General features: G+C 40.0%; 1 protein-coding gene across 3 annotated transcripts in view; it reads left to right on the forward strand.

Annotated features, from left to right (window-relative positions):
- The window catches only part of LOC149224132 (uncharacterized), a 370,062-nt gene that overhangs the window by 71,884 nt on the left and 270,926 nt on the right, over window positions 1-27,252 (forward strand). For all 3 annotated transcript variants that reach the window (XR_016249501.1, XR_016249502.1, XM_089386010.1), the window contains exons 11-15: window positions 1,291-1,438; window positions 12,577-12,653; window positions 12,747-12,836; window positions 13,515-13,558; window positions 14,127-14,193. Coding sequence is in view for 1 of the 3 variants with exons in the window: in XM_089386010.1 (XP_089242136.1) it covers window positions 1,291-1,438; window positions 12,577-12,653; window positions 12,747-12,836; window positions 13,515-13,558; window positions 14,127-14,193 (426 nt within the window). In the remaining 2 variants the exon portion in view is untranslated. The remainder of the gene's footprint in view (window positions 1-1,290; window positions 1,439-12,576; window positions 12,654-12,746; window positions 12,837-13,514; window positions 13,559-14,126; window positions 14,194-27,252) is intronic.

Genomic DNA, 27,252 nt, shown 5'->3' on the forward strand with positions numbered 1-27,252 from the left:
GAATTTGTATTCATAAGTAATACAGGACAATACCATCCACAATGTCTGTGTTTATTCGAGGAATGCTGCTAAATTTTCAGGTCATATACTGATACAAAATCTGCCTTGTGACCTTATCCAGGGTTCCTGCATATCGGTAAGACAAGTCCAAAATTGCAAATCACACATCTTGCAAAGCATACACTTTAATGTGAAATTGTAGTGATCACATTAGATGCAATGATAATAATCTGTTCACAAACTATATCCCAGTATATTTTTGTGATATCCTAGGGAAATTTAGGGTTTTATTTCTAGCTAGGGTTCCCAGCAAATAAAAAGTTCATGGGTACAAACAGCAGATATTTCTTCTCATGTTACATAGTGATTCAACAGCAGCGATAGAAATCTTGGTTGTCCAATTAACCAAAGATATAACAATTTTTAATTTAATACTGTAGTAAGAATAATAAACCAATCCAGCAAATTTGATTGTTTCCCAAACTATCAGTTTATCTGCAACACTATATCAATGTTTTTGTTATGAAGTAATATATTCGTGGCTTGGAAATCTAGTATGCCATGATACTTCATGACATCTGAATGCTGATGCATCTACCATCACATGTAATATATTATTACGAACTACAAAATCACAAATACTACTGATAAAACTTGAGAGGGAGCTGTTACTTAAGAGTTAAATAGCTTGCATGAGGTCTAGATGTTGGTTTGTGATTTCTATTTCCTATTTGCCTCTTTGTAGGAGGTTTCTTGATGGCTTAGCAATGGAACACGATATTGTATCACAATCTCATTCCTATCACACAATGATTTGCTGCTTCTATCTTTTAGTCTTCATTCCCATTCAATTATAGTAACCCTTATGTTGCACAATACACATTGCATACACATTGAAATCAATACTGTTCAAGTGCAGGGGCATGCAACGCATTGTGGTTCTTGATGAAGGTAGAAGTTGCACTTGTGGGTTAGCTTCTTGATACATTTAATTGTCCTATACATTACTTAATGTTTTGTTTGAATCTTCTAAGTGCTAGTATTTCTCATGCATTGCATGAGAAATATATTTATTCTTAATTTCTTAGTTAGCTTCATCCTTTTTGTTCTCCTTGTGGATGTTCTTTCATATACATGATCAATATTTTGATATTGATATAGTTTGATTTAGTTTTCTGGCTTCAAATTGGGAGAGGTGAAATTTGGTTTACATGTTGATCTATTCACCGAGTAGAGTAGTTTACATGGAGGTGGTACTTACCAATGTTTTTTGTTAACTTGTGCTAATAGGAAGGGGTGGAGTCACCAAGAAACTTGGCAATTTTTGGGCATGCAATGGAAGACATTTTTTCTTCTGTTAGATTCCTCACCTTATCATTTAAGCTTCAACCTTTATATTGGCAGAAGCCTGAAGACTGGAATAATAAATCAAGTAGCGGTATGTATCTTTTTTTTAGAAAGCATATAATTTGCTTCATACAAGTATTCTCATTCGTGTTTTCATATTAACATCCATGTAACTTGTGTATTACAGTAAAATGAAGAATTTGTTTTATATACAGATAAACATGACTAAGAAAATTGTGATTAGTGATTTTACTGTATGACTTGTTCCCTTTTAATAATATTGTAGTAGGAATAAAGATTAGGTAAGCTCTTCCACACACATATACATCATGTATGTCTGCTATCAGTAGATATAACAAAAAAATGAGAGTGCAGAAGAGAACATACTCACAGAATTTCACCTGTGCATATCTTACATAAAATTTGGTATTACATGTTTAAATATTGTATAAGGATTTGCCAAGTTTGGTGGTAGGATAAGATTGTCCAAAGGATAATGTAATCCTTAGAGATATACTTTTATGTAGCCTAAAGTAATATTATGCATACAGTTTCCAAAAATACATGATAGGGTTTTTGGTTTTTAGTAACTTTTGTTGTATTGGCACTCTATATTTGTTGTACTTGTTAATTTTCCACTGTTCTATGCTTAGTACAATCACTTAGCCCAATTCTTTCTTCAATTAGCAATCACTTTCAAATTAATTTAATCTATGTTGCACGAGTTTCCGGTATGCCGGTACTTCGGGTACGGGGGAACAAGTATCCGGCACGGCTAGAAGCTTTGCCCAAATTTACAGGAAACGTCAAGTTGGGAGTGGAAATAATATAATATATTAAAATTTAATATATATTAAAAATAAAAATAAAATAATTTATTTATTTCCATCCAAAACTTGCCAATCAAATTCCATCTTGCAAAGAAATATGTAAAAGATTGAACTTTGAAACACTGCCAAAAAATTCAAAATATTAATCCATCAAAGATTTTCCAATCAAATTCCTTCCTAGCAAAGAAACACGTGGAACTCCCAAACCGGAAAAAATGCTTTTATTGTTTAGATTCTCTTCCGGATCCATCGCATAAGGATTCTTTTCCATTGACGTTTCGAACCAGCAACGATGGTTATTATGTGATTTCAAGCAATGCTATATTATATTCAGCTTCGAAATTCAAGTATGGAAATTTATAAAATGAAATTAACACACACACTACTCTTTCTCTTTCTGACCATCATTATAATTCGTTGAATCTTATCATTAAAGCTTCAAGATAGGCTTCAAGAGAGTAGACTTATTTGCAATTGTTGAAATTCAAGATTTGCAACAGAAATTACCAATGAATGTCTAGCAATTGTCTATATTTTGTTGAAACCTTTGCTACATCTTCACGTCTCTGTCACTTTACAGAGTTCATGCAGTCCAACCCCTTAACCAGGGATGTATCACTTAGAAAATAAACAAATGGTACATTACCTTCTCAGAATAGGTACCCCAAACATCAAAATCTGCTCAAAGTAAGTACATGAAATGACAAAATATGTTGCAGTGAAGCTCCCGAAAAGCCCCAAAGTACCCATTGAAGCTCCCAACGATTTTGGAGCGTTTCCTACCAGTGCCCAAGCTCTCAGGAGCAGGGGAGCGTGGGATACATGCTCTCCAATGCCTGGGAGCGATACTCGTGTAACTATGAATTTAATCTTCTAATAACAGATAGCAATTGTAGATAGAACAATAAATGCAATGAACAATAGAAGACAACCATGAGCAATAACAAGAGACACAAGATTTGGTCAAAGACCAGGGAAAAACGCCACAAGGGGGAAAACCCTTTCAAATTCTTCTTCTATTAGATTGTTATCAAATGTTCAACAGAGAGATACAATGTTCCAATTATATGAGAGATTTTTCGGCGAAAATCCATGTGAATTTCGCCGAAAAATCTCTCATAAACTTGATATGGATCACAGAAGCCTGAACTCTATAATGTTCCAATTCATCAACAAAACTCAAAGGTCAACAACTTTGACTATCCCAATAAGCAAACCAATATCCAATCCGAGATGAGTCCAAAAGTCAAATTTGGTCAACAAGTCAATTTTTCAATTCTGTCAAAGTCGATAGCAGTGGAAGATGCCCTAACCAGACCTCAAGTCAACAGTGAAGCTCCTCCAAACAACTCAGGCAAGGCAACATCAAACTTGGCCTTCAAAGATTGGTCAAACTCGCCAAAAATAGTTAGCAAGAACTCTGTCAAAGGAGAGAGAAAGTCCATGTTCAAACTTCAGATTCCCTGCGGTCAAAGTTTGCGGTCAACATGAGTCAAACTTCCCAAAAAATCTTGATCTCTGTGCCAAAGAATGCGACCTCCAAAAATAGATCCAAATCAGGTTAAAACACGTCAAAATGCTAGGTCAAAGTTGGTCAAACTGTTCGAGCAGAAAAGTCAACACAAAAATCAGATTAGGCTTCCTTCCCTTTGTACGTGTGAACTCGGACCTCTCAATTGCAGACCTATATGAACTAATCCAAAGAAGAGAGAGAAGAAGATGCTTGTGTTGTGATGCTCTAAAGTGATGCGACATTAGGTCTATTTATATGTGTTGGAGGAGATCCAATTTGACTTCTAGGCTTGTTGAGAAATCTAAGGGCAACAAGTGTAGGTGATTTCTCTTAACTTTATAACTGCTTGTGATGTATTTTTACTTAACTTGATTAGCTTCTTCTTTCACTTGATTATTATTAGTGTTCTCTATCATCAAACAATTACCAAACAATATAATCAATGAGACAATAAGACACAAGATGTATGCAATCAACTAGGGCCAAAACCTCTCCAACTGAGAGGAAAACCCATCAAAATTCTTCTCTTCTTATAGTACTTCAATTGACGAATTACAAGACTTATGACCCTTGACCTGTTAATCTAGGTTGTCATTGATGTCAATATGGTATTGGCCGGGATAACAAATATTCTTGAGATGCCAAATGATGTTATAACTCTTAAAGATATCAATGTTGATTTTGGGTAGCATCGGATGTGCTCTAGCTCCAAAATTTTGTTGAGGGGCTAGAACACATGAGATCTCCAAGGCCTAGAAATCGTTTGGAGAAATTCCACCAAGATGAGGAGTTATTAAAATAATTAATATTTTTAATGGGTTCCTAAGTCTAAACTTAGGAAAATAAAAATATTAATGGGTATTAATAAGAATATGGGTGATAAACTTCTAAGTGACGAGGATCAAGTCTGTTTTAATCTTAGCCGTTGATTAGGGACTTAATCTCGGCCGTTGATTCATCAACAGGAAAAGTATAAGAGGAGGCTTGAGGGTCAGTTGAAAATACACGAAGTTCATCAGTCAGTTTGATTTTTCTGGGGCGTGGTTTGCTGAGAAAATCAAACTAGTGATCTAAGTTGCATTGAGAGGGGCAGAAGCAAAGAGTTGGATTGGAAGGGAGTTTCGAGCCAATGAGCACAAGGCAGAGAGGCAACAGTAGCATCAGAGAGGCAACGCAGAGGCCTACACAGCTCAGGAAGGGGCTCAAGCAGAGTTGACGCAGGCCAAGATGGGTTCTTGTAGTGGCAGTGCAGGATAATTGTCAGAAGTCCGAGATTTTGCTGGAGAAGCGAGGTTTTGAGCCTGGAGGGAAGAACAATAGTCTCCCTCCAGCAAATCGATCCCGCAGAAGGAGTGACACGGTTTCCTAGAGGCAAGACACTGACCCACGTAGGGATTGCGCTGGGATTTTCGCAGTGCTTGCCAGAGTCAAGCCACTCAGTGGATCAGTTGTGACCGGGAGAACGAGGTAAACCCTCGTATGTATTTCTTGCTGTCGAGATTTCTCTGAAAGGTTAGCCGGTGTGAGAGGCAACTTGTTGTACTCAGATTCTGCTTGCTTAATAATACAAACCCTCTATCTGTTGCACCGGTTTTCTCACATTGGGTTTTTCCGGGGACGTTTGTCCAAAAATAACAGTGTCCCTTGTGTGTTTCTGTCATATCTATTTCAGTGTATGATCTGTATGCTAGTGTAGTTTGCAGTAGTGTTTTTCATCAACGTTTAAATAATTAAATAACTTGTTGAATGGAAAAGCAAGTAGGAGATGATAAACCAATGATCGCAGTAGGATTACTGATGTGTAGATTCATAAATTTTCACATGGTATCAGAGGATTGTAGATCATAGGACACTGAAGACATTAGCCAGGAGATCCAGTGAATTTCGCTGCAGAGAAGTAGCTGTCCTGAGTGACAACGCTGTTTCAGAGGCAGAGGAGCCGCTGAAGGAGTGACATAGAGCTTGAGAAGTGACGCAAAGGCTAACTCAGTGCCTGTGTCAGCATTTCGAACCTATAGAGGGTGACGCAATACCCGAGAGGAGCTCACGCAGTGATTGCGTCAGCTCTTTGGGCTAGCGCAGAGTCTGAGAGGCTCAAATCAGTTAGTTGCTGGGGCTTGAGGAGTAGAGTAGATTCGATTAGTGGAGCTGGTGGGACGTTGTTGTTGTTGGTGCAGAATAGTGTTTGTGGAGACAAAGCCGAGGTAGAGGGTGTCACTTCCTTGACAGATTTCTAGCCAAAGAAATCTAGATCCGAGTTGCGACAACAAAGGAGGATTCGAGAGGCGGGATTTGACATTTGGCCGGAGGATTTCCTTGAAGGAAATCAAGACTCAGAGGGAGTCTAGAGGAGCTTGTTCCTTAGAGGATTTCTATCGCCGAAGAAATCCAGATCCAAGTCTTGCTGGATTAACAACAGGAGAGGGAGAAGAGAACCAATCCTATATTTTTTTTGCGCAGAGATGGTAGTAAATGGACCGAGGGATCAAGACAAATTGGATGGAGCATCCAAATTTGTCATCTAGAAGGCTAGGATCCTGGTAGTCGTAGACAAGAATCGCATCAAGGACTATGTCTTGAAGGTAGTTGCTGTTCCGGTTGACATTGATCCGCTGCAGAAGTACGAGGAGGCCGAGGCGAAGGCAAAATGCATGATTCTAGACGGGGTCAAAGATCATGTGGTCCCACACATTGCTGAGAAGGAAACAACAAGGGAGATGTGGGAGACGCTGACCACCTTGTACTAGGGGACTTTTGTTCAACAAAAGATGCTATTGGAGAATCAACTGAGATAGTACCAGATGCAGAAGGGAGAAGAGATCGATCCCTTCCTTCTCAGGTTGCAAGGGATTCGAGACTAGCTGACTTCCGTGGGGTCTACACCAAATCCTGAGTTCATGGTCAGGACTGCCCTGAATGTAGTCACCGAAGATTGGGAGACATTTGTCTAGAGTATCTTGGGCAGAGCTTCTCTCCCCAGTTGGGAGGAAATGTGGGCAGCTCTTCGACAAGAAGAGATCAAGAGGCTAACCAAGGCAAGAAATAGCGACAAAGGAGCCTGGGTCAAGAAGGAGGAGGAGGAGGATCAACTCTCGCATCATCGGGACAACATGGGCAGCAAAAAAGGAAGAAAAAGGATATATCCAAGGTCAGATGCTTTAGGTGTGGTGAACTAGGACATTTCGCCACTTAGTGCCCTTGGAAGAAGGGCAAGATAGAGGCTTCTGACTCGAAGGCTGCTCCAGCAAAAGCTGACAAGGAGGATGATGATGAGGATTGTTCCATGAATGCTCATGCACCTCTGGAGAAGAGGTGAGGCGACATCGAGTTGTAGTCGGAAGAACTACACGAGGGGGTAGGATCCTTGAGGTGCCCAAACTCTTGGATCACATACGGCTATGGGAGCCCTTAATGACAATAGCAAAATGACAGGTGTTGGTTGGTGCGAGATGTGATGGAGCAACAATGGCAGAGCTAGGGTGCCAAAGTCTGAAGCAGCGCAGTGGATGTTATAGCAGTGCGAGAGGCACAAAGCAGATTGCAGCAACACTGTAGCAACAGAGTGTCAACACAGATTAGCAACAGAGGTAGCTTCAGCATCATGAGGCATCCATATTGACCAACATGTCAGTTTGTGGGTGAAGTTTCAGTTACTTACTTCTCAGTAACTGAGTTGTAGTGCAATAGTTAGCAGTGGCAGTGCTATGGGTAGCATGATGCAACATTTTGAGAGGGAGCTGCAGTACAGATATAGCAGTGACAGTGGCCGAGTCATGGATAACAGTACAGGATGCAACAATGCAGTGGATGAAGGGCAGCAGGCTAAGCATCAGCAACACAAAGGACCGATGCAGTGGATCAGTGTAATACTTCTATTGAGAAGTATTGCTAGAGCACACTCCTCGCTAAGAGGGAGTGTTGTTTTGGGTAGCATCAGATGTGCTCTAGCTCCAAAATTTTGTGGAGGGTCTAGAACATATGAGATCTCCAAAACCCAGAAATCGTTTGGAGAAATTTCACCAGGATGAGGAGTTATTAAAATAATTAATATTTTTAATGGGTTCCTAAGTCTAAACTTAGAAAAATAAAAATATTAACGGGTATTAATAAGATTATGGGTGAGAAACTTCTAAGTGACGAGGATCGAGTCTGTTTTAATCTTAGCCGTTGATTAGGGACTTAATCTCAGCCGTTGATTCATCAACAGGAAAAGTATAAGAGGAGGCTTGAGGGTCAGTTGGAAATACACTAAGTTGATCAGTCAGTTTGATTTTTCTGGAGCATGGTTTGCTGAGAAAATCGAACTAGTGATCCAAGTTGCAGTGAGAGGGGCAGAAGCAGAGAGTTGGATCGGAAAGGAGTTTCGAGCCAACGAGCACCAGGCAAAGAGGCAATGGTAGCATCAGAGAGGTAGCGCAAAGGCCTACACAACTCAAGAAGGGGCTCACGCAGAGTTGACACAATCCAAGAAGTCGTTGATTAGGGACTTAATCTCGGCCATTGATTCATCAACAGGAAAAGTATAAGAGGAGGCTTGAGGGTCAGTTGGAAATACACCAAGTTGATCAGTCAGTTTGATTTTTCTGGGGCGTGGTTTGCTGAGAAAATCAAACTAGTGATCCAAGTTGCAGTGAGAGGGGTAGAAGCAGAGAGTTGGATCGAAAAGGAGTTCTGACCCAACAAGCACCAGGCAAAGAGGAAATGGTAGCATCAGAGAGGAAGCACAAAGGCCTACACAACTTAGGAAGGGGCTCACGCAGAGTTGACACAATCCAAGAAGGGTTCTTGTAGTGGCCTGTGTCAACTATCCTTTTTAACCCTTCTTTTCTATTGCCAAAGTCCTAGCTCTAGTTGCGGTTCTCTAACCTTGTTAGGCTCCCTTCATATGCTGACCTTTATGACTGATCTGTACCTGTTTTAGGCTTCTTGGTCCCTTCAATTTAGAAGCTACAGGACCCTCGGCCTTCTTGCTTAGATTGCACATAAATGCGACCTAATTTAGAGGTCTGAACCATACAAAGAACTCACACAAAGGGTGCCCAAAATTCTTCTTCTTTCCACGACCAACACTCTCACCAAACTTGGCTCCTAGAAATAACCCAAAACAAACGTTCTTGCCTCCTTTGCTTGAGCTCCAATGGTCTGTGGCCTCTTTCAAATGTCCTCCTTATGGTTCGTTGCACTTGGATGTTTCATTGCAAGAATAAGTATTGATTTGGGGTAGCATCGAATGTGCTCTGGGCCTCAAATTTTGTAGGGAGGCTTGGGCACATGTATTCCAAAGAACCCAGAATGCGTTTTGGGAAATTCCATCCAGAAACGATTTTATTAAAATAAATAATATTTTTTAAAGGGACCCTAAGTCTAAACTTAGGAAATTAAAAATATTAATGGGTATTAATCTAATTGTGGGTGTAACTTCTAGAAGAAGACGAGGATCAAGCTAAAATGATCTTAGCCATTGATTAGTTTTAAATCTGGGCCGTTGAATGTCAACGAGAAGATTATTTAAGGAAGCTTGAGGGTCATTTAGAAAACACACTGAGATATCAAGAGATCAAATTTTTTAAGTGAGAATTTCTTTGGAGGAAATTCTGATTGAGGAGATTTCTTGCAGTGAGGGGTAGTGAGTATCCGGAAGAAGGAAGTTTTCTTGGGCCGGAGAGTACGAGGCAGAGAGAGGGCAGAACGACATCCAAAGAGAGGCAGACGCTGGCCCACACAAAGTTGACGCAGTGACAACGCGGGAAATCGAGTTTCAGTAGCCGGGAGCTGGGGTGTGAGACCGGGAGGCAGAGATTCGGATTTTCCAATCAGTAGAGGGTTCAGAGGAGCAGCGTGATACCCAGTAGGGGTGATGCAGGAACTGTGTAGGAGTGCCATAGTTCTGCGCAGAGGCTCCAGTTCAGCGTGATCAAACTCAGATTCTCCCAGTGATAGGGTGAGAGCACTTAACCATACGTTTTGTCTAGTTTCTCTCTATATTAGATTGCTAGTTGAGCATCCAAGGATTGTACTCATATTTTCTCCTGCATAATAATAAAACTTAGAACTGCTGCAGCGGTTTTCCTGCATTGGGTTTTCCAGGGACATTTGTCCAAAAATAACGGTGTCAATTGTGTTCTATTTTCTTTCTTGTTCAGTCTCTTGTTTCCGCATATAATTTAATTAAGTGAAGGCTGCAGTGTATGTATTACGATATTTGCTGTAGGAAATTGCAAGTAATTTGTTTAAAGGAATTTAACAAATAGGAGTAATATCATCAGTTGTTGCAGTAGGGATTCCGGTTGAGAAATTTTCACAATAAGTCCTCCATGAGCATGACTAGATTTCAGAATACAAAACCCAGCTTACTCCTTGAGAACTTGATCCTTCTTAGCTATAAAGTATTCTAGAAAAGTTGTATTAAAGTGGATCAGATCACGACCTCCTTCACATGGACAAAGTTTCAACTTCTTACAAATTCTCGGTCTTCTTCAGAGTCTTACAAAGAATTCATACCACTGCCAAACCTTCTTTGAATCATAGAATAACTTCATAGGTTGTATCATTTCACTGTCAACCTTACTTCAAATCTTTTGTCAAATGGGAGATAAACATGATGACTTCAGATCATTGTCACTCTTTAAAATATATCAGTGTCCAAGAGTATATGGCTTTCTGTCATATCTCACAATCTTAACTCAGATCATGGACAAAGAAGGGAACTCGGATCATATTGTCCTGCCTTTGTGTCATCATGAAAAAGTTTTATCTCATCTTGCAGTCAACAACTTGGATTACTATTATACTTGGATCATAGTTTTTACTTACACAAAACTTTGTATTAACTTTTAAGACAAGAGAGTCTCCGACTCTCCACAGTAACTCAGATTAATACGTTACTTGTATCCACTCTGAAGCTTGCATCATTTATACTGTAACATAACTGTTGTGACTTTGCATACCTTGCATATCTTATAACAGTCCTTCATGCTTCAGGATTTTGACCTTACTCGAAATGCTTGTATCACCAAAATTCAGATCTTGTTTTGTGCCCAACATCATAGGTGCCATTCCACAGTAAAACTTGCCTCCTTACCCATAGAATTTTGCATTAAATTGGAAGTCAAAACGAAGAGCCTTTGATGAAGGAACTTGTTGTAGTGGAGTCAACTTTGCCAACAAGAGTGATCTTTAAGCTGCCTTCTTCACCTTAGCTCTGAAACCATGTTGGAAAATCAAGGTATTTGTAGATTAACGTTGATTCTCCTTGCTTGATAATTACTTGTGATATTTGTTGGCTTTATATTATTTAGTTTTACTTCTTCATCAAGCAATTACCAAAACATGAAGATCACAAAGACACAAAGAACACAAGATATAGGCTCCAAGCTAGGGCAAAACCCCACAATTGGGGAAAACCCAAACAATCCTCTTCTTATAGAATCAGATCAAAATGAGACCTCCAAGACCAAAGACCAAGACCTCCTCCAAGTACCAAGTCAACAGTCAACCCTCCAACAAGATTTCTTCCAAACAAGTCAAAGTCCACCAAAGTCAACAAAGTTCAATTTCTCCAAAATCTGCTTCAGTCAAAGTTTCGGTCCTGCAACTTCAGGTCTGCAACTTGCACAAAAACCCTAATCTTTTTGCATGTGTGAGCAGAAATAGCCAAAATTCTGGTCTCCTTCCTTCACTTAGCCTTTCTTCTTGTCTTCATGTCCTTCACTCTTGTTTTCCTTCTTATCTTTGTGCAGATTGAACTTGATGTGATTGGTATCCAAATGAGTCAAAGTCTCTTCCTTTTTTTACCCTTCTCAAGGGGTCGAATAGGTCTCTCCTAGACTGACTTTTCATTGGCAGGGCTGACTTGGTCTTGGGGGTCATTTTGTCTTTCTAGACTCAAAAATAAATTTTCTTTCTTGTTACAAAATGCCCAGATGGGTCTTCTACATATGACAAAGACTCTTTTGACTCAATAAACCCTAGGAGCATGAAGATCATGCTTGACCTAGACTTGAGCATGAAACCCATGCTTAAATAAAATTCTTTTTCTTCTTTTACATGAAATACAAATTGATATAAATACAAAGATAATAATGAAGACTGAACCTAGTTTTCTAACAGTTTCTACCTTGGAGATGGATATATTGATTCTTTTCATAGGAAATATATTGTGACACAGGGGAGTGGAATCATCATTTAGTGAGCCCTAGTCCCAATTGGTCTTGGGCGATTAAGCTGAAAATGATGCTAGGTAGATTAGTTATGACTACCTTGAAGGTTTGACGATGGGTATGCTTATGAGTACTATTGAAGGGATTTCAGGATACCATTCAATTATTGCTTACCCTTAGACTTGTGTAGGTGCATATCACACTAATTTTTTTTTTTATATGTTATGGTTGCAGGAGTGGTACACTGATCTGTGATACACTGATGGTATTCCGTATTATTATTCTGTCTGAAGAAGTAAATGCATTTGCATAGCTTATATTACATGCTTTTAGATTTGGTTAGCATATCTCTGTGTTGCTGTCTTCATATGTTTTGGAGCCTTTGGTGCCTTAAGTTTGACTATAGTTATAATATTTAGCTTTCTAAATTTTTGCTCTGGGGTATATCTGGAATGTCAATATAGTATGTCTACATGTTTTTGACTGCTGTATGCGTTTTTTTAATAATAATGGAAGTTAGCAACTTATAATATAATAAAGACTGTTAACAAAGTGAAAAATTAGATGGCCACAAAAATATATGGTTAAACCTTAGAAGCTTCTGACCAAGGTCAAAAGCAAAATCAAACTTGCATAGTTCCATTTCTTGGATGTTTTGATATTTTTATAAGTATTTTGCACAATATTCCTTGGTATCTTATATTTGCAACTCATATTGAATGTGCAGATCTAGATGGTCCTGGCCTTGATGTTTTTTTAATTCGGGATGTGTACCATCGTATCCTACAGTTATATAACACAGCGGTAGATAACTTCTACTTTATTGAAATGCTTTATTCTTGGCACACTTAGAATCATGTCCATGTTTTCATATCTTGTGGTTGTGGCCTGTTACAGATTTTGAGAAAGCTTGGTGACTCTATTATTCGATTGTTAAGTGGGATAAAGAAACAAATTAATATTGTTCCAGGTTCTCGCTGGACCAGGGTATGTTGACTGTACTTGTGCTAAAGAGAGCCTGATGTATTTTCAAAGGAGACATTTTGTTTAATCAAAATTGAGCTGTCCCGTTTGAAGTTGAAATTATAATAACATGCAATTATAAAGGCAGCGTAGTTTATACTTTATAAGAAATACTAAATAGTCAAGGTAAACAAAAGACAAAGGAAGCTGTGTGTTTTGAGCTGTTCTAGTTTGGGTAGCCTAAGCATTGTGGATGGTGGGGATATAGTCAAACCAGGTCTCCATTTCAAAGCATGAAATTGAAATGTCAGTGGAAAGTTTGCCTAGACATTTTCGCTGGCAGTTTTTTGTCAGGTTCTTAAAATGAGAAATTATGTTTGTGAATTATTTGATAAAACAGATATGGGAATTATTTGAATATTTGTATGGACCCTCTTTTATCACAGGTTGAACATCTGCTTTATTTACCTCACATATGCCCAAAAATTAGAGATTAGCACATTTATTAATATTTTCACAGATATCCATATGCTTTACATATTTTGCTCGGCAAGTTTCATGTTTGGTGGCTTGGTATTTCTTGTATCTTGTTATTTTGTATTCTTTCTCCCACTCTCCTTGCAAGTCTGCACAATTCCATCTTAATAATGTCACATGTGGTTTATACTACTATCTGATAACAAGTTCTGCATCTGGAAACAGGTATTGCTGATTACACTTCAGAGTCCACTCGTAGGAGAAAAAGGGTAACTGTTTTATTTTCTTCTGATTGATCATTACCAAATTTACAATTTTATATGTAAAGTCTTTAGATTTAATCTAAGAATAAGAGAATTGTATATTTGTAACCGAAGGCCATATGAGAAATAAAATTATTACTAGTTTGACAGATAATAATGCACAGGCAGGTAAGTAGGTATATGAGATCCAAATAATGTGCCTCTATCCTTTTTTCTTATTCCATAATCTGCAAGAACTTTTTTTTCTGCCATAGGAAAATTTAACATTTTTCTGGCTCTATTTCTGGGGTAGAGTGGAGGGAAATTTAGGTTCTGAAAATTATATATGTTTGGGTTCCTTGGGAATCTGTGAATTTTCATGATTTTTAACTAGTGACTATTTCTGTATCTGAATTTCTCTTCTTCAAAATTTGTATAGTAGAGGTTGTGGTTGCTTTTCCAAGGGGAAAAATTGATGGGGTCTTGAGGCTGACAACATTTCTCGAGTCTGGTTGAATTTATCATTCAAGAAACATGAAATATTGAATTATATTTGTTTACTATATGAATTATATTCCCTTTGACCTTTTGACAGGCTTGGAGATAAGGTCTCTACAGAATTATTTTCTTTGTTTGACTGCATCCCGCCATCTGCGAAGAGTGTAAGTCAATTCATGAAATTAAGATTGGCCAGTCATTTTATATTTTTTGCATGCATTCAAGGCTGTTATTACAACATAGCAAATTAGTTTTTCGACAAAAATCTAATATGTCACATGGAAAATTGTGTGTATGACTGGAAACACTAATAGATTTAAACTTTTTAACATGATATTACGAGTCATTCAGGGAAAATTAATTATATAGTTATGTTTTTAAATTTTTTTTTTTTTCTCGTTAAAACTATTCTATTATTTACATTATCAGAGAACAATTACATCATTACATAACAAAAAGAACCAGCTGCCTAGAGGTAATGGCAGCATGGAACAGCAGAGACCGCAGTCTCAGAGGACTAACCAGACCAAAAAACCAACCCACGCAGGGGCGCCAGTGGAACAGCAAACTAATCCCGCGCAGGGGAGCCAAAAACTTTCCCAGCCACAGAGAAAAAATTCCAGAACCCAAACATAGACAATTTCTCATCAGCATTGACACAGACAGTAACACCACAGCTTTGACACAAGAGCATATCCGAAAACAACAAGAGTGACCGAATGCCCTCACTAACGGGCCGCAGAGACCTGATAAGAAGTCGCGTCTAGTCTTCAGGATCCTCCTCCACTACCCTGCACCACCCGAATTCCGCCATGTCATGAGCCTCCTCCGTAGCTGTCGGAACGGGCTCCATCTTGACATCCTCGTTCTGGCTGATCATCGCCTCCTTAGCTCCCGTGGGACCAGCAAGAGGGCTTTCCGAAACATTCACAGGATCTACAGAGGGAGTCTCCATGGCTCTCGCGGAGCCATCAGTTGGCATCGTCCCCTATTTGGCTCTGGAATCGCTCTCATCATGGGTCTCCTCAATGAAGAGCACCGAAACATGGGCGTTGATCCGGGGACGGTTCAAAGAACTGTTGAAATTGAAAATTGCAGAGCCAAAGGCGGGCGAGGAAGAGGACTCAGGAGCGCTGGCATCCAGGAATTGACTGGACCGAAGAGGGCTTGCACCATGAGTGCGATGGCAATGGCAATGGCAGTAATGGGGAGAGTCTTCGTCGACAGGGGGTCACGAGGACCCACCTCGGGAGGTGTCTCGATGGCTGAGCATTTGTTGTCTGTTGAAATTTGGTACCGGAGGATAGGTGGTTCCCTAAGGCTTTGATCTTTGGCCTAGGGAAAAGTGTCTAAAAGAATTTAATTTTTCTCCTAAAGTAACTTTATAATTTTTTATAAAGTTAAATCTAATTTGAAAGTGACTTTAAGTGATAAAGTTACTAAGTCTAATTTTAAAGTGACTTTTATAAAGTCAATGAAAAATTAGAAAGGAAAAGTGACTTTGGAAATAAATGACTAAGTGGGTCTTTATTAAAGTGGGGTGAATTAAAAAATAGAAAGTGAGATTTAAATGAGCATTTAATCTCAGCCATTGATCTAAATCTATTTCAGCCATTGGATTTAGGGATCACCCAAAAGTCATTTAGGGTTGGGTTAAGGGAGGAAAAGGAGGAAAAGATCATTCATTCTTTCATGAGCAGATTGGGAGAAGGAGAGCAAGAGAGCAAAGGAGATTTCTGGACAAGGAGGAGAAAGAGGCAGCAGTTTGGCACAAATACCAAGGCAGCACTTCAGCAAATCCGTACAACTCAAAGAACAAGCAGAAAAAGGCAGATTTAGTGAGCAAAACAGTGAAAAAATTGATTTTCAGCACGAATATCGAGGAGGCGATTTTCTGCACGAATTTCGAGGTCTGTCCGTACAAGTCCATACGGCCGTCCGTACAGTCCGTACGGTCAGTACATCCGTACGTCCGTACAGTCCGTACATCCATACGGTCCGTACAGCTCGTACAGCCATTTTCCAGATTGTCTGTTAGCTGAAAAACAGATAAGTTTGCTTGCTGGAAAAATTTCTGTTTTGCTGATTTTTTGCTGAAAAATTCTCTCTGTAAAAGGCATTTTCCAGAAATAAAGAAGAGCTCTCAAACTGGTTTTCCCCAAGAGTTGTAGGGGGTTTTTCCAGGGTCAAGTTGACCAAAAATCATTGAGTTTAAATGTGTTTTAATGGCTGTTTTTAATTGCTGATTTTTATTTCTGCAATTTCCAGCATTCTGAAAAATTTCCAGAATTTGTGTTTTCAGCAATATTTATTTTTTCAGTCTGTTAAATGTATGGTTATGGGAATGGGCATTTAACTACATGGGAGAAATAAGGTGAAACTGAAAACCGGGGTGGGAAACAGAATTTTTACATGGTATCAGAGGTTGAGTGCTGAAGGGCAGTTTGGGACAGCAAAAGGAAAAAAATACAGCTGCTGATTTTTTCACTCAGAAAATTCCAGCAAGCTGATTTTTCATAAACAGCAGTTTTATCTTTACCACAGCAGTGCTATTTTTCAGTTTTAGGACAGCAAGATGTCATTGGGATTGAGGGTGGAGGATAGGTTGGATGGGCATACAAATTACAGCGTTTGGAAGGAGAGAATGCAGAGTATCTTTGAGGAGGCAGAAGTCTGGGATATCATGGTGCATACAGCACAGCACCCTGTTGTTGTGCCTACTGATGCTACTCAGTTGGCAGCTTATAATAGAAAGAACAACAAGGGTAAGAGGCTGATTCTAGACGGAATCAAAGACCATTGCATTCCTCATGTGAGAGGAAAGAGCAATGCCCATGAGATGTGGACAACATTGTCCAATCTCTACCAGAGTACCAATGAGAACCGGAAGATGGGACACTATGCAGTTGTGTGTCCGGAGAAGAAGAAGAAGAAGGGGAAGAACCAGGATGTGGCAGCTTCAGCTGAGATTGAGGACTTTGCAGGTCGTTTTGACCGGGAGTTTGCGTTCACTACATGTGAGTCCTCTGGTGCAGGATCACCTGCCACACAGGTTCAGAGGGAGCATGCTTTTCCCTCGATTAGCGGAGCATCTACAGGTATCTGGTATGTGGACAGTGGGGCTTCACGCCACATGACAGGAGTCCGGGAGTACTTCTCAGAGCTTTCAGAGAGTGGCACTGATATTGAGGTAGTACTCGGTGATGACAGAGTTGTTAGAGCAGTCGGGGTGGGTACACTGACATTTCAGAGGGAGTCCAGACCTCCCTTGAAAGTGTCTGATGTTCTTTATGTGCCAGGGATGAGGAAGAACCTCATATCCGTCTCAGCTTTGGAGGACAGAGGATATGAGGTACTGTTCAGGGGAGGACAGGTGTTGATGTATCCCAGGGGCACTCCAGCTGATTCAGCTAGAGTGATAGGTGTACGCCATGCAAAGGTGTACAAGTTTGCATTCCAGCCCCTTTTGGCATTGAGCAGTAGTACCGACAGCAGAGCTAGCAGTTCTGAGCTGTGTGAGATTTGGCACCGCAGGATGGGGCACATGTCTCATGGAGCCTTGAGGACATTGCGGGAGATCACTACAGGTGTGCCAGATTTCAGTACTGATCACCATGATACTTGCAGAGGTTGTGCGATGGGCAAGTTTGCCAAATCCCCTTTTCCCAGCAGTGACAGCAGAGCGACTGGGATACTTGATTTGATTCATTCCGATGTGAGCGGTCGGATGTCTCATGTTTCCTTGAGTGGATATGAGTACTATGTCTTATTCATTGATGATCACTCCAGGAGGACCTGGATTTATTTCTTGAAGACCAAGAGTGAGGTCTTCAAGCGGTTTCAGGAGTTCAGAGCTCTTGTGGAGACTCAGACAGGTCGAAAGATCAAGTCCCTGAGGTCGGACAATGGAGGAGAGTACACCCTTGGAGAGTTTGTTGACTATTGTGCGGAGGCAGGCATTAGGAGGGAGTTTACTGTTCCTTACAACCCCCAGCAGAACGGGGTTGCGGAGAGGAAGAACAGATCCATCATAGGGGCTGCCAAAGCCATGTTACATGATCAGGGGTTGCCATTGTTCTTGTGGGCAGAGGCCTGCAACACAGTTGTTTACTTGCAGAACAGGAGTCCGCATCGTGCCTTGGGGCACATGACTCCTGAGGAGGCTTTCTCTGGGAAGAAGCCTGATCTTGGTCATCTTGATATCTTTGGATGCATTACATATTCCTATATACCCAAGGAGGAGAGGACCAAACTAGAGCCCACCGCAGAGAAGGGTATCTTTGTGGGCTACAGTGAGACCTCAAAGGCCTTTCGGATTTACATTCCTGCACAGAGGAGAGTTGTTGTCAGACGGGATGTGAAGTTCGAGGAGGACAGGGCCTTTAGGAGGTCACGGGAGTTAGAGTATCTGGATCAGCCAGACCCTCAGCAGCAGTTGAGTCAGTCGCAGGGATCCAGTGGGCAGGGATCAGGAGGATCCGGAGGTACATCTATGAGGATGTCAGGTCCATCAGTGAGCAGTGGCTCGCCGAGCCAGAGGGGTGGTGCTCCGGGCAGCATGCAGAGCAGTTCACATAGCAGTTCACTAGGGAGTCCACTGATGGACAGTTCACACGGTACCTCAGCTTCTACAGGTTCAGGTGCAGGCAGGAGGACAGCAGACAGACAGTCAGGAGTTCAGGCTACTGATGGTGATGAGGAGGAGGAGTTTCATTCTCCTATAGGAGAAGCATGCTCAGGGAAGAGGAAGCCCAAGTGGCTTCAGGACACCTTGAGAGATGCCACATCTGTTGCTGAGCCGAAGAGGCCGGTCAGAGAGAGTAGACCACCTGAGAGGTTTTGTAGTTATATGGCGATGGTTACCAGCATCCTTGACTCTGAGCCTTCTAGCTATGAGGAGGCAGCTAGCCAGCAGGTCTGGAGAGAGGCCATGCAGGAGGAGTATTCTTCTATCATGAAGAATGATGTTTGGGAGGTGGTGCCGAGGCCTGAGGGCAAATCCGTGGTTAATTCCAGATGGCTTTACAAGGTAAAGCATGCTGCAGATGGCAGCATTGAGAAATTCAAAGCGAGGTTTGTGGCTAGAGGGTTCTCACAGGTAGAGGGAGTTGATTATGAGGAGACCTTCGCTCCCGTGGCTCGATATACTTCGATCCGCTCCATTATATCGATAGCAGCAGAGATGGGTTGGAAGATCCACCAGATGGATGTGAAGACCGCATTTCTCAATGGCTTCATACAGGAGGTGTACATTGAGCAGCCACAGGGCTTTGAGGTGCATGGGAAGGAGTCCCATGTGTGCAGATTGAAGAAGGCCCTTTATGGCCTGAAGCAAGCTCCCAGAGCTTGGTACTCCAGGATAGATGCATACTTGCAGGGGATGGGTTTTACAAAGAGTGAGGCAGATCCGAACCTTTACTTTATTGTGATTGGTGAGGAGCCTCTCATTCTGGTGCTGTATGTGGATGACTTGATCATTACAGGTGCAGAGAGACTCATAGAGCACTGCAAGAGAGATCTTGCGGCGGAGTTTGAGATGAAGGACATCGGCTTGATGCATTACTTTTTGGGTTTGGAGGTGTGGCAGGAGGAGGGGCATTTCTTCCTGGGGTAGGGGAAGTATATTGTGGACATCCTTAGCAGATTCCACATGGAGGATTGTAGACCCATGTCGACACCGATGATCACCAACTGGAAGAAGCTTCATGCTTCGGATTCCGAGTTGGTGGATCTCACATTGTACAGGCAGCTGATTGGTTCCTTGATGTATTTGGTCAACACTAGACCAGATATCTGTTTTGCAGTCAACACGATGAGTCAGTTTATGTGTGAGCCTAGGAAGGTTCACTGGGTGGCTGCAAAACACATTTTGCGGTACTTGCAGGGGACAGTGGATTATGGTCTGGACTACAGGCAGGGAGATGGAGTGAGATTGGCAGGATACACTGATTCTGATTGGGCAGGTTGTGCTTCTGATAGGAAGAGCACTTCAGGGTGTTGTTTTGGGTTGGGTTCAGCAGTAGTGTCATGGTTCAGCCGGAAGCAGCAGTCAGTAGCACTGAGTTCAGCGGAAGCAGAGTATATGGCAGCCAGTCTAGCTAGTTGTGAGGCCATCTGGCTTCGCAAGATGTTGTTTGGCTTATTTGGTCAGCCTTTGAGACCTTCAGTGATTTACTGTGATAATCAGAGTTGCATTAAACTCACGGAGAATCCAGTATTTCATGACAGGTCAAAGCATATCGGGATCAGATATCATTTCATCAGAGACTATGTTCAGAAGGGAGCTGTGAAGCTTGAGTATATTTCCACTGATGAGCAGGTTGCAGATATTCTTTCCAAAGCCTTACCACGGGGCAAGCATGTCTACTTCAGAGACAAGATGGGTGTGGTGAGGAACACCTTCCTCGGTAAGAGGGAGTGTTGAAATTTGGTACCGGAGGACAGGTGGTTCCCTAAGGCTTTGATCTTTGGCCTAGGGAAAAGTGTCCAAAAGAATTTAATTTTTCTCCTAAAGTAACTTTATAATTTTTTATAAAGTTAAATCTAATTTGAAAGTGACTTTAAGTGATAAAGTTACTAAGTCTAATTTTAAAGTGACTTTTATAAAGTCAATGAAAAATTAGAAAGGAAAAGTGACTTTGGAAATAAATGACTAAGTGGGTCTTTATTAAAGTGGGGTGAATTAAAAAATAGAAAGTGAGATTTAAATGAGCATTTAATCTCAGCCATTGATCTAAATTTATTTCAGCCATTGGATTTAGGGATCACCCAAAAGTCATTTAGGGTTGGGTTAAGGGAGGAAAAGGAGGAAAAGATGATTCATTCTTTCATGAGCAGATTGGGAGAAGGAGAGCAAGAGAGCAAAGGAGATTTCTGGATAAGGAGGAGAAAGAGGCAGCAGTTTGGCACAAATACCAAGGCAGCACTTCAGCAAATCCGTACAGCTCAAAGAACAAGCAGAAAAAGGCAGATTTAGTGAGCAAAACAGTGAAAAAATTGATTTTCAGCACGAATATCGAGGAGGCGATTTTCTGCACGAATTTCGAGGTCTGTCCGTACAAGTCCGCACGGTCCGCACGTCCGTACAGTCCGCACGGTCCGCACGTCCGTACAGTCCGTACGGTCCGTACAGCTCGTACAGCCATTTTCCAGATTGTCTGTTAGCTGAAAAACAGATAAGTTTGCTTGCTGGAAAAATTTCTGTTTTGCTGATTTTTTGCTGAAAAATTTTCTCTCTGTAAAAGGCATTTTCCAGAAATAAAGAAGAGCTCTCAAACTGGTTTTCCCCAAGAGTTGTAGGGGGTTTTTCCAGGGTCAAGTTGACCAAAAATCACTGAGTTTAAATGTGTTTTAATGGCTGTTTTTAATTGCTGATTTTTATTTCTGCAATTTCCAGCATTCTGAAAAATTTCCAGAATTTGTGTTTTCAGCAATATTTATTTTTTCAGTCTGTTAAATGTATGGTTATGGGAATGGGCATTTAACTACATGGGAGAAATAAGGTGAAACTGAAAACCGGGGTGGGAAACAGAATTTTTACATTGTCGAGGCCGAACCATGACTGCAGGGCCAAATAGAGTCTCTATGTTTGAGGCCGGGATAGAGCTCAAAGCTAAATTGAATCCTAGAATAGCTAAGGGAGACCATATGCAGGCGGGGGAGTAGCCCAAACAGAAAGGCAAACGCTTGGAGCGACCAGCAGCGCCAGAGGCTGCAAAAACAAACGGAACAGACCCTGAATTTGCATTGTGAATCCCATACCGCAACCATATATAACACATCTGCCTATGCCTCGAGGCCCTCCCGCCATTACTGTGGCATTCATGGGAGCCGAGGAGCCGGACCCTGCTTTGCGTGCGGAGGTGAACGGAGCATTTATGCTCCTCTGCTGAATGCCTTTAATTCCGATCCCACGCAGCTGAGAGTGTCCCTTCCCCCATGTGTGACCAGCTCCTTTGCGCATGACTGGCAGGTGGCCGCGGGTGATCGCCCGTCCCATCTCTTCAATCATCCGCATCCGGGGGTTTTTAAATTATTATTACTAACTATGTTCCTTTTATTTTTATTATTGTGCTGATACCTTTATTATTATATTATTTATTAAGCAAAGTCTTTGGAAAATAAACGGCTAGTTTTTGAAAAATAATATTTAATAATGATATTAGTTTATTAATTGAAATAAAAATAAATAAATAAAAATAGAAACACACACAACCACACACATATCCAAAGAAAAATAATCAATAAATAAAACGAGGTCAACAATAAAATAAATAAATAAATAAAAAATAAAAAATAAAAATAAAAATAAAAATAGAAATAAAAATAAATAAATAAAAATAGAAACATATATATATCCAAAGAAAAATAATCAATAAATAAAATGGGGTCAACAATAAAATATGAGGCTCAGGCCCATTAAATGAATAACAAAAATACTAAAAGGAGTTAAGAACGAATAGGATGATAAAATACATAAGAAAACACGAAGGAAAAATAAACTCTAATGAAGAATAAATCAGCAACAAATACTATAAAAAGGATGCCAATACCTGCATAGATAAACAAACAAACCAAATAAATCCCAAAAAGAAACCTAAAAAGCTAGGAGGACAGGACAAGGATCCAACTTCTACTAATATTCCAATCATCATCCCTATTCAAATTATTGGGTCTTTTTTCAACTTCTACTAATAGTCCAACCATCATCCCTATTCAAATTATTGGGTCTTTTTTCAACTTCTACTAATATTCCAACCATCATCTCTATTCATATCATTTATTACTTAGCTTAGTATTTATGTATGTAACAATGCCTTCACCTTTAGAAATGCTTTGTCCTCAAAGCAATCCTTGGATGATTTTGTTTTGCATCGTAGAGAGTCATCTTGATTTTGTATTTGTTTTTGAATATTTGGGAGGTTATCTTGTAGTGAAAATGTAATATTTGTGAGTTCGTTTAGTGGATGTTTTGGCTTCTTGAACCATATAACTTGTAGTTCTCCCCTTGCCATTTAAATTCCATAATTTGTTTTTGGAGTTTTGTGGTATAGGTTCTTTGTTGCGTTAGCGATTATGCTCCCAACTTTCCGTCTATACCACTAAGTGGTACAATGTAAATTTGTAGTTCCAAGCTTTGTATCTGTACAAAACTTTTTGGCACCTTCCTATTCTATGATATGTTGACCATCGGCGAAATTGACAATGAGATCCTTCACAAGGTATACAAAAATGTGTAATTGTTTTGCGAGATTGATCTCCATGAAATTGTGTGCTACCAAAGTCTACTAGGATTGCGAATCGTGATATTTTTATTCTTTATGCTTCCCTTGAGTTTTGGTACCCTTGGTTCCATTTGTCCTCTAATGGTTGCAAGCGATATTGTGGGGTTTTTTGTACTTCTTCTTTTTGGCTTTAAACTTCAGTATGACCTTTTGATCCTACTTCCTTACAAGTCTCCTAGTACATGTGATTGTTACTAATGACACCTTTGTGAGTTTCCATCCTTGTCAGATTCTAGCATGTCATCATTTTCAGAACCCCTCTCCTTCCCATTTATAATTTTCCAGTCATATAAGTGGTTGGATTCACGTCTATGACTTGGAACCCAATTCTGGCCACATCTACGCAAAATATTTTACTTTTTTTTCCTTCCTCATTGGAGTTGCTGATGGAAGTGTTTGATTCTCTATCAGCTTCACATCTCTATGAATTTTTGGATGTTGCATTTGAGTCTAGGCAACCACTTATCTCCATAATATTTAAATTCGTTGTCCTTTTGTCATGAATGAACCTTGTCAAACCCTTGTAATGAAGATCTTTCAATTTTTTTCTATTGCGTTTGCCTTAAGTTTGGCCTTTTCTGCAGTCGTAATATCATGCATATTTAATTTGTTCTAGATGCATGGCTTTAGTTTGATCACATAAGATTATATTAGATGTTTTGTTGATATCTCGAATACTCTTGTATCCAATGTTTCCTAGTGATGTGTAAATCTGTTTATTTTTTCCCTTTTCTGTAGTTTACTGAGTTCTATAAAAAAATTCTTCCTTTGCTATACCTTGGAATATTTTGAAGAAATTATCCTTGATTGTATCCCAACTAACTGAATAAGATGAGTTTTCCACCATGTAAACCGATTGTATGTGTCACTCTCGAGTTTCCTGGAGGTGTCTTGGATTTTTCATTATCGTTATTGATATCATATGTTTCAATGTTTTCTTCTGCCTCATTAAAGCATGCCGTACCTTGCTTTTCATTTCCGATAAGCTTTGATAGCTTTAGTTTTTCTCATTGGGTATGCAGAAATTGGTTGATTTGCATGGGGTGATAAATGGTTGGTGATCACTAAACCATTAGAAGGGATGCTTGGTTGTGGCTTAGTCATATTTGGAGATATTGGTTATGGATTAGATGTACTTTATGAACTTGGTTGTGGATCGGTTGTACATAGAGAATGAACATTGGACGAAGGACTCTTTATATGTTCGGTTAGTTCATCATGATTCTTATTAATTTGTCCCTTGAGTTCTGTTTCTTGTTGCTTTAGCTCATTATGGTTTTGAGTAATTTATTTTCTAGTTGGTTGATATGAACAAAAGTTTGTTATAACACAAATATTTAGAATATTTGGAACATGAGAATATCCATCATAGGATAAATAATATTTATATATAAATGTGAGTACAAAATTGATGTATGATGAGAATTTCAAATGAGTGCCTTGCATATATACTTAGGCAAGAGTGCCCTTTCATAGACAATCATGTCCTTTTGTTAATACTAATTATTAGTTATTATTTGTATTATTTTATGTTATTTATGTTCATAACATTTCCTTCCCCATTAGAAATGCTTTGTCCTCAAAGCATATTGATGAAAGGGTTGATATCTTTTTGTGTCATAATGTCGTTGCAACTTTCCAATTCTTGGAGCTGTCATCTTCGATGATGCAAGACCATATGAATTGCTAATTGTGATACAAAATTGTTCCACAGTGAAATGATGTAACCATCCTAAATCAATCTTCTATAGAACTTTGTGCTTATAGGCTTCCAGAGATGAATTGTTAGCACGAGACTTAATTGTGCTAACATCGATATTCTTCGGAATGCAAATTAGTTGTTTTTGCCCTGAGTGATATGGATGTGATGACTGGTTTAAGGAAAATCCACCTAGAAATGCCTTAATTAAGTTAATTAATTAGTAATTAATTTTTTCCAAAGTCTAACTTAGGGAAAATGATTAATTAACAATTATTAATTGAGGAAGGTGAGATTTCTTTGGTAACTCACATGGATTGACTAGGAAATAATCTCGACCATTGATTAAGATTTAATCTTGGACGTTGGGGTCCCACAATGAGTTTATAAGGAGAAGTCGATGGGTAGATAGAGGAACACACTCGAGATCAATTTCCTTGGGCAGTTTGATTTTCCAGAGAGCAGCAACATTTTGCCAGAAGAGTTTGAGCTAGAGAGGGGACACAAAGACAGAGAGGGGCAGAGACAGTGAGTCTGGAGGAATTTTTCAATTCGGGAGAGTCAGAAAGAGGAGGCCGAAAATTTTCTCCAAGAGTCTGCGTAGAGCCTCAAGTGACTAATTTGATTTGGCTGAAGAGGAGGACGTTTTCAGTTCTAGAGGTCGGGAAGATTTTCTAGAGTGCCGGAGAAGCATGTTCCTAGTCAGCAGCAGGCAAGACGACTAGATTGGCAGTTGTTTTAGGTAGTACGTTTGGCAGACAGAGCTAGTGTTACATAGAGCTTGCATAGATCACTTGGATGGCTAGCTTTTCAGAGGTCATACAGTGCCGACATTGCTCGGAGATAGAGTAAAATCCCTTTGTAAATTTTTGCCAGTATTTCTCTTGGATAGAATTCGTTCTTGCTTCATTAGAATGTCCATACTTTCACCCATCACTGTGCATGCATGCCTTCACCTTCGTGATCTTGCTAGCTTCCCCACAGCTAGCCAAGAACATGCTCTAATACCATTATAATATTCCTAATTGGAATTAACAGCTAATACCAAACAATGGACTAGGAACAATAAATAAATTGGAGCTCATACACAACAATTAAAACACCAAAATGTCTAGCAACACAATTTGAGACATTTTATTAATTTTATGATAAAAGAGTACATAAAGTGAGAGGAAATTTTGGAACCTGGGCTTGCTATGCAAGCTGAGCATAACCCGGAAGAATGGCCTTGAACCAAGTGGTAGAAATAGTCTCGGAGTGATCTGCACACTATCCAAAAATAATTTTCTACTGACCACTGGCTGGAATGTTGTCTTAGGGCTGAATACTCCTCGGAATGCTTTGAAAATTTAGCTTTGAACTCCTCTCCCAAAACCCAAAAAAACCTAGAAATGGTTTGGGTTGAATCCAGATGATGAAGATGCCTCCAAAAGGGTGCAAATGGCTCTTTGGCTAGCTATACGCGCTACTAGGTTTCTGCCCTGTATATTGCTCAAAATATTCTCAAAAATTAACCCCGACTTCTACACACCAATCCCAACAAAACCCAAAAATGGTTTTGGCCCAATTCCAAATGTCTTGGATGACCCCAAAAAGAGCGAATGGCTCTGCCAAGTAGACTCTATGAACTGCTGAAAATGCTTTGCTCAAATCTGCTCTAAACAACTGCTGAATAGCCACCCAAATTCCCCTCTAAAAATAGGCTTTTTCTCCAGCTGCAATCTCTCCTGGAATTTGCTGCTCCTCTCTCCTGTGCAAGCTTCATCCAATGAACTCTGCGCACAACAAAAATGTAGATGAACTCGGCCCAAATATCTTCTCAAACTTTGCTCTGCAAAAATGCCACCAAACTCCAGCTCCAATGAGGAAAAATCTCTCTGCAAAAACCCGAATCCTCTAACCCACTATTGTTGCTACAAATAATGCTCCATGGAATCCTTCCGCACCTAGGAAATACGCATAGTGGGCCAAACTCCTGCAATAAAGCTCAAGGGAAACCCTGAATTAGACTCCCAAATTACCTCACTAGGGAGACACTCGAAGTTCTCTGAAATGAGGGTGGAGTTCCGCTTGGAATTCCTGGTGCTAAACAACACTCTGCCCCTTGTTCTAATCAGCTCCAATAGAAGATGAATTATGAAGTGTAATAGCCAAAAGATTAGCCACAAAATGAGTCCATCCTCCTTTTATAATTTCTCCTCATGCTTCTAGACTCCTTTTTAATATTATTTTATTGTGAG

This window comes from Pinus tabuliformis, chromosome Q (assembly GCF_031772625.1).
Source record: "Pinus tabuliformis cultivar Carrire ecotype Pingquan chromosome Q, CPIR1, whole genome shotgun sequence".
NCBI lineage: Eukaryota > Viridiplantae > Streptophyta > Pinopsida > Pinales > Pinaceae > Pinus > Pinus tabuliformis.